Below are 18,861 nucleotides of genomic sequence, written 5' to 3' on the forward strand. Positions count from 1 at the left end.
TATACTTATTGTAATTCCTGGTAGCATATTCAATGACATTATGCAGCATCAAGTTGTGGGGCCTTAGAATCAAATCCAACGCAAGTCGCATCCTTGTACCATGATTAACCTGAAAAATATAAGTATTTTAGGTTACCAACAAAACCATACACATTAGCAATTGTAGTACTTTTTTTCTAGCTAAAGAAAATTACATTTATTGTATAACTATACGTCTTCCTGTAGTTTGTCATCCAAGTTGCCACCCATACCCCACAATCATTGCTGTGTTAAATAAGACGTGGTTAGCTTATGCAGATAAAAATTTGAAAGAGGAAAACACAAATACAGATATTCCTTACGAGTCAGGAGCTTGCTCTCCTGTTTCTAGCATATCCACAAATGTAAAATCAAGTATCCTTGGCCTGAACGGAGTGTTGTATTTATAGAACGAGTCATACTTGAGCATATCTTTCAGATATTTTGCCTATTTATATAGGAAAAAAATTAAATAAAGGACAATATTTGAAACCTAAAAAAATGTCATAAAAGTGAAAATGGAGAAAGTTAATTTACCAGCTTTACTATACTCGATCTCTTTTGCTCTTTATTTGTAGCAATCGGTAGGGAGTCTAGCAGAATTATTTGATGATTGCACAAATCAAAAACAACCAGATACCAATGTGTGTTGTTCTCGTTGACAGGTAAAAAAATCTAATACCAACTTTCACGTATTAGAATATTACTAGATACATTTTTTTAAAGGTATATATCAGTTCATAAATATAAATGCCATTAAATAATAAAAAAATTAAAAATACAATAAATCATATACCTTTTTTAGAGCTTCATCAACTTTTTCCATAAATTCTTTTTGATAATATTTCAACAGAACTTCAATTTTGGTATCACATTGCAGTATGAGTTGCTGAATTTAATAGTTAGGGGCTAAGTCAGTGACACGAATTAAGTAATAAGATAAAATAAATAAAAACGGTAACAAGCCTGAAAAAGACATTACGTACCGAAAACACAGCTGGCAAATACCAGTTTGTTTGACATCCTATTTCTTTCTCCTGCATGGTTAGCATAGTAGCCACCAAATCTAACACCTATGTGGTAAATAATAAATATATTATGAATTAAAGTATGCTAGAGATAGCAGTTTAATTATGCACTTACATCCCCATGTACTTGCTCCTTGGGAATTAATGACTTGAAATTGCCACGAGTTCCGCTAAATTTGTTTGTTGTCACCAAATACTTATCACTACAAATACGAATCACATTAATATTGAACTATTTTTTTAATATTTAGTATATAGATAATGAGATATTTAACCTTCGTTTATTTGGTGCAAACACATAGGTTGCCATTTTAATATCTAAGTCATCCAAATCCATGTATGCAGGAGGCTTAAATAAAATCGGAATCCACTGCAAAAAAAAAAATTTGGTGAGATCACTAAGTTATGTAACCGTAGAGGATTCATGCGAATGCCTGAGATATGAGAACTTACAGATTGCCATTCAATTCTTCGTTTATTGTGCTCGATATTTTCTTGGTTTAGGGTAGGCATGCTAATAGAATATCCACTTGGTGTACTCTTTTTTAAGAGTGTCTTTTGCTCCTCAGTTACAGATTTGTGTGAGGTCTCTGGTGGAGTTTTTTTATTTTTTGAAAAGTTGTCTTTAATGGAGGCAGCCTTCACACTAACCTTATTTTCAGACAAACGTGAATTCCAGACAATTCTTCTCTTGGCCGTATATATCTTCTTATTGCGTACACTTGTCTGTTTTGATACCTTTTTATTTGTACCAGAGTCAGACTGATGATGTTGTGGAGACTTTAGCAGTTTAAGAATTTCATCTGTATCTCTTGGATTACTAGATTCAGAAGGATATAAGAAAGTAGGAGGCTGAAAATTTGTGACAGTTGGACCTACAATAAATAATGGTGGGAATATGTTGTATAGTGATGGATGCATGGTTGTCAGATATTGGTTAGAATATACTGCAGCAGTATAAAAGCCAGGGTAGATAGAATACAAAAATTGGGGCATGTGTGGTATATGGTTCAAGTACGAATAATGTAAGAGTTGGTTATCAATAGCATTAATGCTAACATCTCTTGTGTCTCTCTTGTAATCTCTGCGTTGAGGTGATCCGAATGATTTTCGCTTACCCATATCAAACACTCAAATATATATGTAATACAATTAGAATTATAATGTGAATATAATTTGCTAACGATATGCTGAGGAGTCGACTTCACCTGAGTTTTCACCATTCGATTCAGCCTCGTTCAAATTAGGAGTACATTTCGTCCATGCATAATTCGAATTTTCCCCTTCGATTTACAATTTTTCTAGTAATTCGAATTACACTGCTTCGAATTAGTATTGAATTTTATAATTCGAATAGGTCTCATTCGAATTACATACAAAAGTCTACTTGATAAATCCTTGTAACGTTTTTCGTTTTGGTAGATATATGTAATATTGGCCTCCAATTAATTTATACATGCATTTTGCCCATAAAATTATTTTTAAAATTTTTGAAATACTCATGTTTCAATAATTTTAACGAATGGTTTTAATTAATATATTATATATATTTTTTATAATTAAAATTAACGGCTAAAATTATTAGAATGTTAATGTTCTAGAAATATTTGAAATTCTTCTCTATGTTATATGTGTTTAATTATTTATTGGTTTAATTATTATGCTAGTTCCTAGAAGTTTTGCGAAATTTTTATTTTTTTTTAATTTGGTCCTTATACTTTTTTTTTATTTTATTTGGGTCTCTGTACTACTTTTTTTTAATGAAGTCCTTATATAATTAAACTAATTACTATTAAGAGAGATCTATTTAAAAAAAATTTGATGCAAGACCCAATTAAAAAAAATATAAACAAATTTTATGAAATTATAAGAACCAGAATAATTAAACCTTATTTATTGCTTATTAGGACAAGGATTTTTAAGTTGGAAAGCATTGAGAATTAACCATAATTGTTTGAAAGAGTAATGATTAACTTTTTTATATGAAAAAATAAAGGGATTTCAAGCTCTTCACTTGTGCGGCAAGAAAAAATAATGAGAATAGAAGTTGTAGTATAGACTATAGATGAATTAGAAAGAAAAAGATGAAGACTTGTGTTTAGAACTGAACACTAACATTGCATTATATTAAAACTGATCTAAGGAATCAGTGATATAAACAAATCATATATATACATAGGAAAATTATTCTAAAAGACCGTTAGGAAGACTTAATTATTAAAAAGAATTTTTAATACCAAAATTATTAAGAAGGACCAAATCTTTTTAAAATATTTAAGAAGAAGAACTAAATCTTTTTATAAGAAGATAAATATATTCTTAATTTTTTTATTTATTTTGTATAATCTTTAATATATGCTATTTGATTTACAATGTTATATAGATATTTATGAATATTCACTTGGGATTAATTAGTTAATTAATTTAAAAAGAATTATTCTAAAAGATTGTTAGGAAGATTTAATTATTAAAATATTAATTTTTAACTATTTATTTATTTATTTATTTATTTATAATTTTTATATTAAAAAATTTTATTTTTTCTAAAATTTTGGTAATTTTTATTATTTATTTATTTATTTATTATTTTTATGGTCTTTTATCTTTTTTCTAATTAGGTAAAGATCATAAAAATAAAAAAATACATAAAATAAATAATTAATTAATTAAAATTACTAAAATTTTAAGAGAAATAAAGTTTATCAACATAAAAATTATAAAAAATAAATAAAAAATAATTAAAGATATATTTATCTCCTTATAATAAGATTTGATTCGTTTTCTTAAATATTATAAAAAGATTTAATTCGTTTTCTTAGATATTATAAAAAGATTTGATCTTTTTTAATAATTTTAGCATTAAAGATCTTTTTTAATAATTAAATCTTTCTAACGGTCATTTAGAATAATTTTTCCTAATATTTTTAAGTTACTGAAAATTTACTTTGTTTATTAATACATGATTTAAAATATATATTATTATTTTAGCTTATTTTAACTTATAACTCTACGTAATACTAGTATTTAAATTTGTAATATTGATTTAGATATAATATTGAATCTGATGGAATATATGATTTACTTATAAATAATATAATTAATGTGATTTATGTTGATTATAAACTAATTAGATTATCAATAATTAGAATGAATATTTGCATTTAATATAAATTTAGCATAAATTGATATATAATAACAACTCTCTTTTATCATTGTTATGTATTTTTATTCTGAAACACATAACACTACAAACTAATTACAATGGTAAGAACGCGAAGAAATAATCGAGCTACTTCTGTTGAGGCAAGTTCTATTCCTAACATGAAGATCTATCAAGAACCAACTAAAATTCTAAACAAGTACGTACTATTTTTTTTGGTTTCTTGTATTATAAATTTATTCTAAAATGATCTTGTATAATTTTTTTTGGTTTCTTGTACCAAAGAAATGACTAATGGCAAATCAGGCCACATCAAGTTTTCTACCAATGATCCTAAAGATGGAAGATTGCTTGACAATATTGAAAGTCAAACAGCAAAAGGAACCAGTTCAACAAATCCTTTTAGTCAACGCTTCCATTCTGCAGATAAGAGTAACACGAAGAAAACTTCAAAATTAATGCAAGCCTCAAAAGTCCCTCAGGTCATCAATGGAGAGGACACCAATAACTCCAGCCATACAGCAGAGACTAGAAGCCCAAGAGTACAAAATAAGTTTGGTTTTGAGAAGCATTCACCTACAAACCAATCATCAGAGTCCAAAAGTAAAAGAAGACAACACAAGCAATCATCAGAGTCATTGTCCCTAAGTTCCACCCCTAAAGCAAAAAGTTTGTACCTTGCAGCAAAGAAATGAAGGCTTCAGCAAGATCCGGTGTCAAAAGAGGAACTTTAAGCATCAAGTTGATGTTATTTCCTCCAATGTTGACAGCAACAGAAGCATGGATTCTCACCGTGACATAGAGGGCACCCAAGCTGATCATTCTGAAAGCAACAACAACATTTCCATTCAACAGGTGACTCACATGAATCAAAATGTAAGTATTTCTTCCTCCCATTATACAATGGTTGCCCATAAGCATAAAGTACTAGGTTTAATATTCTTTCATTGATCAGACTGCTACAAAGGAGCTAAGCAAGGAAAGTGCTATGGCCATGATAACAGTTACTTCAGAACAACAAAGTCCAGTTTCTGTTCTTGATCTGCAATTTTACAGTGAAGACCCACCTTCTCCAATTAAAAAGAAGACAGAAACCTCAAAAGATTTAGGTATATTCTACACTTAAGTTTTTGTGATATTCACATAAAATCATCTATAGGAAAGGAGTTTGGATTACATTTTAACTCTTTCATATTTATATTTCTACAGATGAAGCTTTAGCCACTCCTGATAACATAGGGCATGCATTGGACCTTCCTCTTTCATTCAATAACACAAAGGCCAACTTCAGCAATGGAACCAGTGATGATGACCTTCAAACTCAGAATTTGGATAAAGTTCTTTGGCAAAATGACGATAATAGCGAGAAATTCACCAATTGCAGAGAGAGAAAAGATTCTGACCGTAAATACATAGCAGAAATATTGCTCGCATCAGGGCTGCTCAGTAGCCCCAGCTTAATCCAGGCAGTTCATTCACCAGGTCACCTGATAAACCCAAAGTTGTTCTTTGCACTTGAACTATTGAAGACAAACAAGCTGCAGTTCAATATGAAGCACAATGCTGGGAAGATTCTTAGGATAAATAATCTTGAAGAAATGCAAAGAAAACTCATATTTGATGTTGTCAATGAGATTCTAGTACAAAAAATTAGTGCCTTAATATATGTATATTTTGGCTAAAAAATAAGTTTGAGATTCTTAATATGCAAGGAAACAGGCAAGCATTGCTTATAAGCCTAAACCAGTACAAGTGATGTGATGATAAATAAATATTTGAGCCTTAATCATTTAAAGAACCTTTACAACTCATGAAACAGCTTGAGTTATATGAGAAAGTGGCAAGAAATTTAACTTTGTTAACCAAAATATCATATAATAAAGCACTCTCAATCATTTTTAACTATGTCACATCACAAGAATGGACATTGGATAGGACCCAGCCAAGTTAAAGGCCACAGGATGCATACCTTTGCAATGGAAACAATAAGATCAATGTCCTGTAGGAATGTAGAACGTGTAATATACCAGCCATTATCAACACGCTGTAACATGGTTACCATGTCCATAGGGTTCTGGATAATTGAGTGATAGTTAGGAGCATCTTCGTCTGAGACTGGATAATGGAAGAGATTATATCGCTTGTCATATAATATCCTGCCACAGAAACAGAAGAGACAAAATCAGAGAGCCAGAGAGAGAAGCTTTATGTGTTCAATTAAATATGACAATGGCCCAAGTGAAGCCAAGAGTTCATGAATTTAGAACATATTAGTTGCACTTGTCTTACTTGCAATGCTTATTCGTCACATACTCACATCAGTTATATCAATTTAAAACAATTTATAGATATTTTGGTTGGTGTATTTTAGATAGCATTCAGAGCTTGGTTAATAATTAAGGACTTTAGGATCATTCTGCAACAATGTCATTAGAAGTTTAAGACATCAATCAAACCAAGAACAGGCCAAAAGGTTAAGAAAAAAATGTTTTGAGAATTGCATAGACCTAGTAACAAATCTGGCATACTAAAGCATCCACAAGTATGTTAACCTAAGAATCGTTTAGGAGTCATATAATTTGTTTACTTAAAGGAATCACACAAGCTAGTGTTAACCAAAACATCATCAATCATGTTCTTGTCACTGCTTTTCAAGATATAAGCATGAGCCCACAAACCCAAAGACAAAGCACCCAATCCAGTACAGGAACTAATCACACTTTGCATGGTGTAACCGTCAGGATCATGAATCCTCTGCATCTCACAGAACATTCTCAATGCAGTGTCATACTCACCAGCACTTGCATAAGAGTCAATCATGATGTTCCATGAAACCTCACTTCTCTCGGACATTTTCTCGAACACCTTGTGTGCCAAGTCTAGAAACCCACAAGTTGCATAAAAATGAATCAAACTGTTACAAATATGAGTATCCGATTCAAACCCAAGTTTCAATACATGAGCATTCACCTGTTTCCCTTCAGAAAGAGAGAATAAGTAAGCACATGCCTTTAATACAAAACGGTATGTGTAATTATCAGGAATAACCGCTGCACTTTGTTGTTCTCGTTCCATCATTAACATTGCTCTGTAAAGTTCCATGGACTTGTGTTTTTGATCTGCGGTTCTAGCATAGGCTCTTATGAGTGTGTTCCACGTGAAGGAAAAAGGAACAGAGATAGCGCCGGCGACGATGGAACAGAGCTGCTCGACGGAAAAAGGAGGCGACCCCGGCGACGATGGAACCGAGCTGCGCGACGATGCTTTCAAAGCTGAAACAGTAGCTGCACGATGGTGGAACAGAGCTGCACGATAACGACGGTGGCTTCGAAGCTCGTTTCGGCGACAGCGTCGGGAGATGGACGGAGGTGAGGTAGTGAGATCGATGACGGAGAGAGGAAGGAGGAGCTCGATGGTGATGGGAGGGATGGGTTCGCGTTTAGCGTTGTGTGGAGCTAAGGTTGCTGGGTTGGGTAATTGGTTAGGGCATCTCAGCAGATAGGAAGAGGAGAGAAGAAGATGAAGAAGACGAAACTTTCAGACAGAGGTCTCAACGAGAAGATTTCTGAATGCACATGAAGAACAATTTTAGTTTTTTATTTTTTTAATATGTTTAATAAAGATGAAGAATAATTTTGATTTTTTGTTTTTTTAATGTATTTTTGTTTTGTTGTTTCAATCATTTGAAACTATAAAATTAGAATTAATTGAATTTTAAAATTTGATTAATTTAAAAGAATATTTTTGTCTAATCAAATAAAGGAAGGATGTTTAAGTCTTTTTATAAAATTAAATAAATAAATATTTTTTATTTTTATTTAATTAAAAAGGTGTTTTAGTAAAAGTGGTGATATACTATATATTTAAAAAAGAAAAAATTAAATGCTGACGTGAAAAATAAATTCCACATGTCTTATTGTTATTTGTCCATATTTTAAATGTATCGGTACGTATAAATTTATCATCGTATTGTAGCAAATACCTTCAAGCTGACACTTAAAAATGCAAATATTATATCCGATCCAATGAGAATTGTGTGAATTGGGTCAAAATTTTGACCATATTCAATCTGAGTATGCCCTTACTTTTATGGTTGATTTTTCTTTCTTTTAAAATCCCAGTGGCTTAAATAAATTGAAGATTTGGAAAGCTAATCATTCCATGGAGTGTGTAATTAATGTGATTTATTTGTTAATTCTTTAATTATATATTTCACTCAATCTCTTCAAATATCTTTGGGAGGAATTATATAATGCACAAACAATCACCCCATAAGTCAACAAGACGTGATAGCAACTTATCATCCTTATTCCTTCGTTTTCTTTTTTGCATTTACTCTCTGAAATATTTACCTCGTTATGATATTGTTTTTTCACCATGCTACATTATTTTTTGATAACACTGAAACAATAATGATGGTTCTTTTGCTTCACTCCTCTAAACAAGTACTTTGGTTTAAGCAAAGTATTGGTCTGTGTCTCTTGTTCAAGAAAGGAAGGCACATGGGATTATTATATGGGAATTAAGTAAGCATTTTTCTGAAGAAAGAATGTCTCTTCAACGATCACTATAAAGTATAAACTTTGGGCTAATTTTTTTTATATTGATTAAATATATGTGTAATACATTATTATTGAAAGATTAGGTATTTTTTTTATATGGTGTTTTATTCAAATCGGACGGTCCGATTTGTTTGAAAAGAAAAATAAACTACAAATCGGAGGGTCCGATTTGTTTGGAGAAAAAAATAAACTACAAATCAAAAGGTCCGTTTTGTATTTTTTTTTTAAATAAAAATCGGACGGTCCGATTTCAACATTAAATTCATTTTTTCGAAATCACAAAATCGAACCAACCGATTTTAAAACAAACAAATCGGTGCCTTCGATTTGTACATCCCATACCAATGTGAAACACATCCATGCTCACAGCTTCTTGTTAATTGTTATACACTTCTCTCTCTCACACATAAAAAATAATAAGCGATAAACTTTGCATTGACTCTTATTTCTTGGATCATGGGCTTCCCGGATCATGTAACTAAGATTTTCATAAATATTTCTAATTGGTAAATATAATATAATTACATTGTCAACTGAAAAAGTAAAATGTAAACATCGAAACCTCAATGGGTAAAATAGACATTGTAGCTGCCAAAATAGTAACTCATAAAAAAGTGTTTGACCAAAAAAAAAAAAATAGTTACCGAGACAGACAGACTGAGAGAGTAATAGAAATTTCAAACTTCAAACTTCAGATTGAGGAGGAGATTTTGTTGGCTATGAGCGGGTTCTTTCTCTTTTGGGTTGGAATTCAAATTTCAAACACACAATTTGAATGAGCATTCCAAATCAATAGTGAATAAATTTAAACTTTCTCTTCTATCCTTGGACGCTGTCTCTCTCGCTAAAAGAAAAAAGAAGGAACTCACGGGTGATGAAAACAGTAACTGGCATAGAAGATAGAGAATGGGCGTGCTCAGTGCTGCGGGTTGGGAGAGCGTCTGTCGAAGAAAAAAGAAGACGACGACAGAGGCTCCGAATCTGTTTCCGGCGAGTAGCAAAGATGAAGAATAATAAATTAGAGGTGGCGGTGACTGTTGGTGCAGCTGCAAGGAGAAAGAATAGTGGCACGGTGAGTGGTGTTATTACCAAAGGAGCAGCTGGCAACAAGTTGACCACTTCGGTCAAAAGAATGGAGAGCTTCGAGATCCTGTCGTCGGTGGTGTGGCAGAAGTATTTTTTCTTCTTTACAAGCAGAAATTTATTTTCTTTTTTATTATTTTCTTTTAAAAAAAAAGTTACAGAAAATGCCGTTAGGGTTTGGGATGCAAGCAGAGGAAACGCCGGAGCTCCGGTGCAATGTTTCGGTTTACTCTGTCCTCTGTTAGCAAAATCTTCTAACCAATAAATATGATGGAACATATTTTTCTTCCTTCTTTTAAACATTTTTATTAGAATTTTTACATAAGTAATTTGAAAACTTGATTTTTTTTAAGGAATAACTTCCCTGGCAAAGCTCAAGGTGTGAACTTTGCTGGCAAGTTGCTCCGGCTGAAGCTGCGCCTGCTAAAGCGGTATGAATGATGCATCTGCCTGCCTTAATTGCTATTTTTTTCACCTTTTTTTTATTCATATTATATCATTTTTGTCTCTTCTTTAATTTGTTCAGTTTAATTTTTGGATGGCAAACATTAATATTTAACTAAGTTTACATGTATTTAACTAATTTTGTTCTTCCTTTTCCTTCCATAACTTTTGTATATTTGGTTTTGAGTTTCCTTCCATATATAAATAGTGAAACCTCAAGGGCACATAGGTAATGCAAATGGTTAAGTCATGTATTACATGCAGTATTTTGTGAATATGCAACAATAACACTAATAATAGTTCATAAATTATCTGCTTTAATTTACTTTTTCTTCTACTATACATGCATAATGAATGTTGATTTCCAATTTTTAGTTGCATTGCAATTTCTATAAACTCAGTATATACCACTGCTGCAGTTCTATGTTATGGTTTGTTGGCAGTTTTTTAATCACTGAATCATGCTCTTGAGTCTTGACTATTTTCTATAACTATAACAACTTGGAAATTATATGGATTTCCTTTTCCCCATTTTGAGAAGCAAACATTTTTTAGTTAACTAATTGAAATTTGAAAAACTGGTCACTATGTGTAAAACAAACATTTTTTAGTTAACCAATTGACTGTTAGCATTATATTAGAGAAGAGATCATGAAGTTGAATTTTATAGTGATTCTATTAGCCTGTGTACTAAAGTTCAATCGCATCTTCTTTGTGTGCCCTTGATATGGTGTAGCTGCTTGATTGTGGTTTAGAAGTACAGAGAAGAAGGCAGAGATAATAAGAGATGTATTCATCCTAATTTTATGTTGTTGCTGAAAGTTTTCAACTGCTCTCTCTTACCTTTTGTGTTGTTCCTCCCCCTCTGATTTGAACTTTTATGTGTATTCAATTTTCATGATTTTATTTTCAGCTTAGATAATATTACTTAAGTTGTTCACCGTTCAATTTGCACCATTATATTGATCCTTGGAGATGATGTAATTGTTGTGCTACTAATAATCTTATTTGTAATTATTATATTATTTGTGCTATGCTATTGTTTCAGAAATTGCATGAGGTTAGAAAAAGCAAGAAGCCCCGAGTGAGGCCAATCAAGTGGCACCCGCAGTTGAATTGGTTAGGCAAACATCTTTTGGATAAAATATTGAACATGATGTATTTTGTTTTCATTATCAAATGTCAGAGATGTGTTATTCTCTATTCTCTATGACTTGGTGTTTCAGTCTGATAATCACTTAGTACACAATTATTATCATAATTTCATAATGATATATATGCAGTGGAGGGGAGAAGAGAATAGATATAGATTACACACTAAGAATCACAGTTTTTGGGTATATATAGATGGATGATCATATCCTTTAAATAGATTCTGAAATCACATCCTATGTTCTCTGTGATGTTGATTTGTGTGATGGAATCCTCAAGAATATATTTGTTTTTAAGCTTTCTTCTTTGCATGTTAGATGCTTGATTAAATGCCAATAAACTCTTTGAATTTTGCTTCATTTGTTGTAACTTTAGACTGGATGATTAAGAAGAAAATGCTTAGTTTTATAAAAGAAAAAAAAAAAATAAGATGGTAGTTAAGAAAATGTTTAGTTTGATAAAAGAATTGCTCATGAAATAATTTAAGGTGACTTCTTTAGGGATTTAAATGAGATGTTACTTTATTTAGTTTCAACATGTGTGTGTGTTTGAATTCTTTAACATGCCTTGTGGAATAAAAGGATGTCTATTTAGTATTTTAAGGACTTTAAATTCTTCTATTATAATCTTTAAACTGCATATGTGAATTAGATAGTTTTAATGATTTTGAAGTTCAATTCTGGACTATTATTCAGGCGTGGGCTTTAGAGTTTTGCATATTAACATAGACAGATGCAAAATGGCCAAATTTTGGAGTGGTTGAAAGTGGCAAATTGAGCTGAGATGAATGGCATACAGTCAATGTCTCTAAGGGAGGCACAACTGCAACGGGAGGTTGAGAGAATGATTGCTAAGACAAATATGGAGAAACTTAGAGCTAATTTCCTCTCCGTTGAGTATGAGACCAAGGTTAGTGGGCTCATTTACTTCAAATATGAATTGGTTATATTTTAATGGAACCTCTTTCTATCTGATTTACAAAGCTAGAGAGAATCATAATTTTAGCCTATGGTTGAAATTGTTCGTCATTATCAGAACTAGCAAGTCTATGTTTTTATTGTAAGTAAAAATATACAGTAAGGACCTTGTCGAAACAATAATGGTTTAATCATGTATGTGAATAGTTTGGTAACAATGACATATTCGAGATTTAATTAAATAAATTATGACATTATTTCTAAAAAGAAGAAAGATAAGGTATTGTATTGCTTGGTGTACTCCCAAAACAAAATCATTTTTGCTTTATGTATGTTGTTAACACAATAAGATTTGAGCAATGCTTCTTTTTTGTCTATTTGTCTATGACATTTTCTAGGATTTTTTTCTTTGTAAGATTTTTGGGAAAAATGTCATGATATTTAATAGTTTGAATCTTTTTGGGTTGCAACTGCTAGCAAAGAAATTGTAGTTGCTTGTAAATATTGTATTTTCTAAAAATTTGTTTGCTGGTGTCGTTCCCGGAGAAGTTTCAACAAATTTTATGATACTTGGTTTAGAGAACATGGTATGACATTCTTATTCCTTGAGATGCACTACTAAACATTTTTATTTCTTAATTGTTTCAAGATTTAGGTTTGTTTAGTGCTACAATAAAGTACTTTTTTGTGCATTGAATACATTTTGAATAGAAATATAAAATTGTTAGAACAATGAAACAACTTTGTATCATTTTTTTCTTGCATATTAGTTTTTACTTTAATCTTAATTATTTTAGCATGTAAAATGTTATATTTGTGCATCCTATTGTAATTATATTAAAGGTTTATTATAATAGGGAATCAATTGTTCTAAGCATAATGCTTATTTGATCCTTAGTTAGATCTAAAACATTTTTATTTAATTAACTCTTTGGGACAAATAAATATCGAAGGGACATAGGTATTTAAATTTATATTAGGTTTTTGCATAATAACAGAGAGAACAAAGTTTTGCCATATTTCAATGGAAAATAATTTTTTTGCATAATAACATAAGATTCTAATTTCCTTCAATTGGGTAGAATTATGGTTTGATTTTGGTCTCCCTCTTGAGTTCTTTCTTTTCTTAATTTCATTAAATTTTTTCAATAATTTAATTTTATAAAAAAGATAGATATTAATATCAAATTGTCCAACTGAATAATCCTTCTAAAGTATTTATAAATTTGATATATATGTTCTTTTAAAATCTTGAAGTATGTAAGTATATAATTTATATATTTGTTAAATTATACTATTCTGTTATTATATAATGAATATATTTTATGTTGTATAAAAATTTGATACCAAATATATTTTATGTTGTATGTTAACAAGTCATGGATGGTGCAATTTCATTCCACTACAATACTACCTTCTATGTTGATGTTTGACATGGTTAGCTTAGTGAAAATGCTTTAAAATTCTATATAGTTCTAATAATGGTTATGTTAATATGTTTTTGCGTTTCTGATTAAGCATTTATGATTTTAACTTCCATTATTGTTATTATTATTTGTTCTGCTGCACTTCACAAGTATGCTTACATTTTTTAACATAGTTTTGAGTAGAGCAGGACTTAAGAATCAATGGATTCTTCAAAAGCATTGCCACCTCCACTACCAATTATTTCTGCAAATTTTGTTCATGCGAAAGCAGAATCCGGGAAAGCGCCTAAGGCAGGAAAAGAAGAATCTCAGACAAAGTTCTTGCCTATGGTTTGAAGAGGTGTTGGAACTTAGAACCAAGAGACAGAACCATTGTAGAGTTGGTGTGGGCATAAAAGACAGTTTTTTCTATCATTATAGTGTAATTCTTTTCCTTCCTTGTTTCATTTCTTTAGTTTATATTCATGCTTTCATGTTTATTAGTTAACATGTTAAAATCTTAACTACGGTTGGCTTACTAGCTATAGACAAAGTTTATGAAACATATGATGAACTGGAAAACAAGAATTTTGCCTATGATGGGGAGAAAAGCTTTTTCAGTTCATCATATGTTTCATAAACTTTGTCTATAACCTTTCGGCCAATTCCCTTAGCTTCAATCGGATTGCCATTCTCATAGGACATAGCAACCTAGTAAGCCAACCATAGTTATAATTTTAACATGTTAACTAATAAACATGAAAGCATGCATATAAACTAAAGAAATGAAACAAGGAAGGAAAGGAATTACACTATAATAATACTGTGTTTTATGCCCACACCAACTCTACAATGGTTACTTAGCAGCTGTATCTTCTGTCTCTTGGTTCCAAGTTCCAACACCTCTTCTAACCATAGGCAAGAACTTTGTCTGAGATTCTTCTTTCCCTTCCTTAGGCGCTTTCCCGGATTCTGCTTTCGCATGAACAAAATTTGCAGGAATGATTGGTAGTGGAGGTGGCAGTGCTTCTGAAGAAGGGTTGGAATTCATGGTGATGGCCATGATAGCCCTACTCATGGAGAGAAAAAGAGAATGAGGCGCCAATCTCAGTCCAAAACTATCAAGGCAGAGATCAGTTATGCAGCAAAGCAGTATGTCACAAAAGCCTGTTTGTTAACTTGTTTTCTTTTCCATGAAATTCTGATCCTTACTTTTTTTTTTCTTTCCTCTAAAGGGGCTGTCTCCTTGTCCGCTAATCCTTCTTCCACGACAACCCAAGGAATTATACTGACCTAGGAGGCGGTGTTCAAGGATGCCGTGGTTTCCATTGAAGTTTCCGTCCCACTCAAGGAGGTTTATCTCTGAATATTGGTAAGATTCTAAAGGTACATGCATGGAAAATTCTGTTTTCCTTGTGTTTTTGAATTGACCATTTGTTCTTATCTTCTTTTAAAGATGTGTCAACTACTATGGTTGTAAAGCCTGGCCCTGTACTGGACTTCCTTTGTGGGAATCAGAATGTGAAACATCCAAATCTTATTGATTGGACCAAGGTAATATTGCTATCTTATTTTAATTATATCAAGGTTCTGATGTCTGTGGGTATTGAATGTGATGCTTTGTTTTTGTTTACTTTCGGGCAAAAAGAGTTCTGAAAAACCTCAGAATCAAGGCTAATAATATTGAGTACAAAATCACTGGACTCAGTGATAATCCTTGCAGGACTCAGAAGTAAGTTGTTTTAAACAATATGGTTGCTAAATCTGTTTTCTTTGTATAGTTTGTTGGAGAGGTAAGAATTTAGGACAGTTATAATAGAATTGCTAGCTTTTGTTCAAACTTGTTGAAGGTTCATCATGTCAATTGGGTTGATCTTTAATGCATTAAGCATGGCCTTTTTAATTTTTATAGCATTAGAATGTTTCCCATACCAATGAGGAGAACTTGGGTTTTTTGCAGGTTTTCAATGAAAGATGGGAAGGACTCGAATGGCGAACCATGGATAATTGAAATCACAGTTTACAATTACTTTAAACACCATAAGGGGATTGAATTGCCCTATTCTGCTGTTTTTCCCTGCATCAATGTTGGGAAGCCAAAGCACCCAACTTATTTTCCATTGGAGGTGCCTTAAAACATAATGTCCATAGATTTAAAAAGCATTTTTGCATGGGAAAGCACTAATCTTATGTTCTTGCTTTGCATTGCAGCTATGCACCTTGATCTCATTGAAGCGGTACACCAAGGCATTGACAAATTTGCAAAGGGCTCAGTTAGTTGAGAAGTCAAGGCAAAAGCCCAATGAAAGGAAAGAAGCTTTGGCTGGTGTATGTAATGAACTTTTGTGATAATTTCAATCAACAAAAAAGTATTTGATGTGCATAGTTTTAAATGATTGTTAACTTTCTGGCAGTCTTTAAGAAACAGCAGATATGGTAATGAGCCTATGCTTCGCTCTTCTGGGATTACCATTGAATCTGATTTTACTCGGGTTGAAGGGTGTATTCTGCAGCCCCCAAGAGTATGTGTTTTCATCTCCTCAGCTTCTTAAATCTGTTTAGTTTTTTATTCACATTTGCATTTAAGGCCTCTGAAGGTGTTCTCATGTCTCTTGTATTTGCAGCTTGTAGTTGGAAATGAGGAGAGCTTCATTCCAAGGGGTGGGCGCTGGAATTTCAACAATAAGGTGAGTATTTTGTATTGTTTTATCTTGTTATTTTCTCTTCTTATTGTTGAAAAGTTAGAGTTGTTTATCTAACATTGAATGCCATATTTCAGAAACTAGTTAAACCTATGAGGTTTGAGCGCTGGGCCGTTGTAAACTTCTCAGCTCGCTGTGACACGCGTTTTCTGTGTAATACCATCAAGAAGTGTGCTGAAATGAAGGGGATTGTAAGAGTTTTATGGCTAATTTAGTTTGTTGATGTTGTGATACATCATTCATTTGACACTTTTGGTTTCTTTTGTAGCACATAAACCCTCCATATCAAGTATTCGAAGAGGATGGTCGTTCAAGACGCGATCCAGCACCTCTTAGGGTCGAGAGGATGTGTATCAACTTGTAAAGTCCAAGTTGCCTGGCCCCCCTCAACTTCTGTTGTGCATTCTTCCAGAGAGAAAGAATTCTGAAATTTATGGTAGGATCAAGAAGTCTCATTTGTGTGTGTGTGTGTGTATATATATATATATATTGGATACTACCCAAGCAACATAATCTTTTAGTTTTGTTGGTACTCACTATACAATTCCTCAATTAATGCAACTGTTGTGTAGGACCTTGGAAAAGGAGAAGTCTTGCTGATGAAGGAGTTGCAACACAGTATATTGCACTAACAAAAATTAATGATCAGTATATTACTAATGTTCTCCTGAAAATTAATGCAAAGGTATATTAGTCTACATTCATTTTTTTTTTAAGTTGTAACTGAAATAGCTGTCATGTCCTGTTCTTCATTTTGCTGTTGTGATGCCAGCTTGATGGAATGAATTCCTTTCTGTCAATGGAGTGTGCTCCTTCTATACCTTTACTTCATAATGAAGCTACTTAATTCTTGGTATGGATGTATCTCATGGATCACCAGGCCGATCGGATGTGCAATCTATTGCCGCAGTATGATATTATTTTCGCAACAAATTCACATTCAGTCTTAACTAATAGTATAAAATCACTATGTTTAAGTTTGCATTTTCACTTGTGTGAATATTCAGGTTGTGAGTTCAAGGAAATGGCCTTCAATATCCTGCTATAGAGCCGCAGTTCACACTCAATCACCAAGAGTTGAGGTGATTCAGTCTTTATTTAAGCCTGTTCCTTCGAATGATGGTAACAAAGATGAAGGTATCATCAGGTGAGTGTTATCTAATAATGGCATTAGTTTGCAGTTGAAGAGATTTGAAGTCCTCATTCGTGTATGTTATTATTGTGTTCTTTTCAGGGAGCTAATTATGGATTTCTATGAAACATCAAAACAAAGGAAGCCTCAACAAATTATAATTTTCAGGTATTGGATTAGTTAATTGAGGATTCATGCATTGTATTAGTGCTAATGATGATTTACAAAATTTTAGAATGACTATGCTTGATTCAGCATGTAACATTTTTATTATATAGAAACAAGGTCTAAATTTATAATTTCCAAATGCTATGTTTAGGGATGGAGTGAGTGAATAGCAGTTCATCAAGGTCTTGAACGAAAAATTAGTTCTAATCATAGAGGTATTAATTTGGATTCGCCTTTTTAGATTTCAGTTATCATCATACAAAATATGGTAGTTGATTTTTAGTGTGCATATATCATTTTTTAAAACAAGAGGGAATTCCATTGAAATTGAAATTGAATAATTCTTCACACTCTCCAGGCATGCAAATATCTTGATGAGAAATAGTCTCCCAAGTTCACTTTTATTGTTGCTCAAAAGAACCATCACACTAAGTTCTTTAAGGACAATGCACCAGATAATGTTCCACAGATGTCCACCAGAATATGCAAAATAAATTATGAAAGTTGATATTAAGTTGCAATTTTTTTTGTGCAGGAACGGTTATTGACAGCCAAATCTGTCATCCCAAGAACAATGACTTTTATACGTGTTCTCATGCTAGTATGATTGTAAGTATTATTGTCAAATTGGGTTCTCTGCTGATGATTTGCAAGAAATAGTGCATTCTCTTTCTTGTGTGTAAGTAACTAATTATGATTAACTTGGCTACATGTATAAGAATTTTCTCTCTATGAATAATAATGGATCATTTCTTTTTTTGAACTTTCAACAGATAGCACAGGAGCACAATTGTCATATCAATAGATATAACTTATATTCTATAAATGCCACCCAAAAAAGGAAAATTGTAGCTAATATGATATTTAATAAACTCAATAGAATGTAATAATTATGTATTTTGTCACATACATGATCATGGTGAACTTTTTAGATAGCTATATGGTTGAGATTATTTAATATTTAATAGACTATACACAATGCATCATTGCAGTTGCTACAATTTGCTATGCTCACTTAGTAGCTGCCCAAATGGCACAATTTATCAAGTTTAAAAAACTGTCTTCCAGCCATGGTGGAACTACAATTTC

The 18,861-nt window shown here is 32.0% G+C and overlaps 2 protein-coding genes and 1 pseudogene across 2 annotated transcripts; 2 read left to right on the forward strand and 1 right to left on the reverse strand.

Moving 5' to 3' along the window:
* Nucleotides 1-4,342: 4,342 nt before the first annotated feature.
* On the reverse strand, nucleotides 4,343-8,585 carry LOC107484466 (pentatricopeptide repeat-containing protein At1g31920-like). Its single transcript, XM_052251552.1, has 5 exons — nucleotides 8,559-8,585; nucleotides 7,002-7,740; nucleotides 6,266-6,362; nucleotides 5,384-5,744; nucleotides 4,343-5,273 (listed from the first exon to the last, which is right to left on the reverse strand). Exons 1-4 carry the CDS (start codon nucleotides 8,583-8,585, stop codon nucleotides 5,690-5,692), a joined length of 918 nt encoding a protein of 305 aa, XP_052107512.1. The 3' UTR covers nucleotides 4,343-5,273; nucleotides 5,384-5,689.
* Nucleotides 8,586-9,505: 920 nt separating this feature from the next.
* Nucleotides 9,506-12,439, forward strand: LOC107484465 (uncharacterized). The gene is made up of 4 exons (XM_016105033.3): nucleotides 9,506-9,941; nucleotides 10,205-10,282; nucleotides 11,344-11,414; nucleotides 12,143-12,439. Exons 1-3 carry the CDS (start codon nucleotides 9,643-9,645, stop codon nucleotides 11,381-11,383), a joined length of 417 nt encoding a protein of 138 aa, XP_015960519.1. The 5' UTR covers nucleotides 9,506-9,642; the 3' UTR covers nucleotides 11,384-11,414; nucleotides 12,143-12,439.
* A 2,424-nt stretch (nucleotides 12,440-14,863) lies between these two features.
* LOC107484464 (protein argonaute 4B-like) lies at nucleotides 14,864-18,379 on the forward strand (annotated as a pseudogene).
* Nucleotides 18,380-18,861: the final 482 nt, after the last annotated feature.

The sequence above is a fragment of the Arachis duranensis genome, chromosome 1 (assembly GCF_000817695.3).
Source record: "Arachis duranensis cultivar V14167 chromosome 1, aradu.V14167.gnm2.J7QH, whole genome shotgun sequence".
NCBI lineage: Eukaryota > Viridiplantae > Streptophyta > Magnoliopsida > Fabales > Fabaceae > Arachis > Arachis duranensis.

Excerpts from the sequence above, each read along its gene's own strand:
- LOC107484466 (XM_052251552.1), bottom strand. The coding sequence starts at position 8,585 with ATGGTGAAAAAACAATATCATAACGAG. Across the intron at positions 7,741-8,558 it reads AAAAACAATATCATAACGAG|TTTCGTCTTCTTCATCTTCT; the intron begins GTAAATATTTCA and ends TCTGTCTGAAAG. Across the intron at positions 6,363-7,001 it reads TGACTCTTATGCAAGTGCTG|GATATTATATGACAAGCGAT; the intron begins GTGAGTATGACA and ends TTTCTGTGGCAG.
- LOC107484465 (XM_016105033.3), top strand. The coding sequence starts at position 9,643 with ATGAAAACAGTAACTGGCATAGAAGATAGAGAATGGGCGTGCTCAGTG. Across the intron at positions 9,942-10,204 it reads TCGTCGGTGGTGTGGCAGAA|GAATAACTTCCCTGGCAAAG; the intron begins GTATTTTTTCTT and ends ATTTTTTTTAAG. Across the intron at positions 10,283-11,343 it reads AAGCTGCGCCTGCTAAAGCG|AAATTGCATGAGGTTAGAAA; the intron begins GTATGAATGATG and ends CTATTGTTTCAG.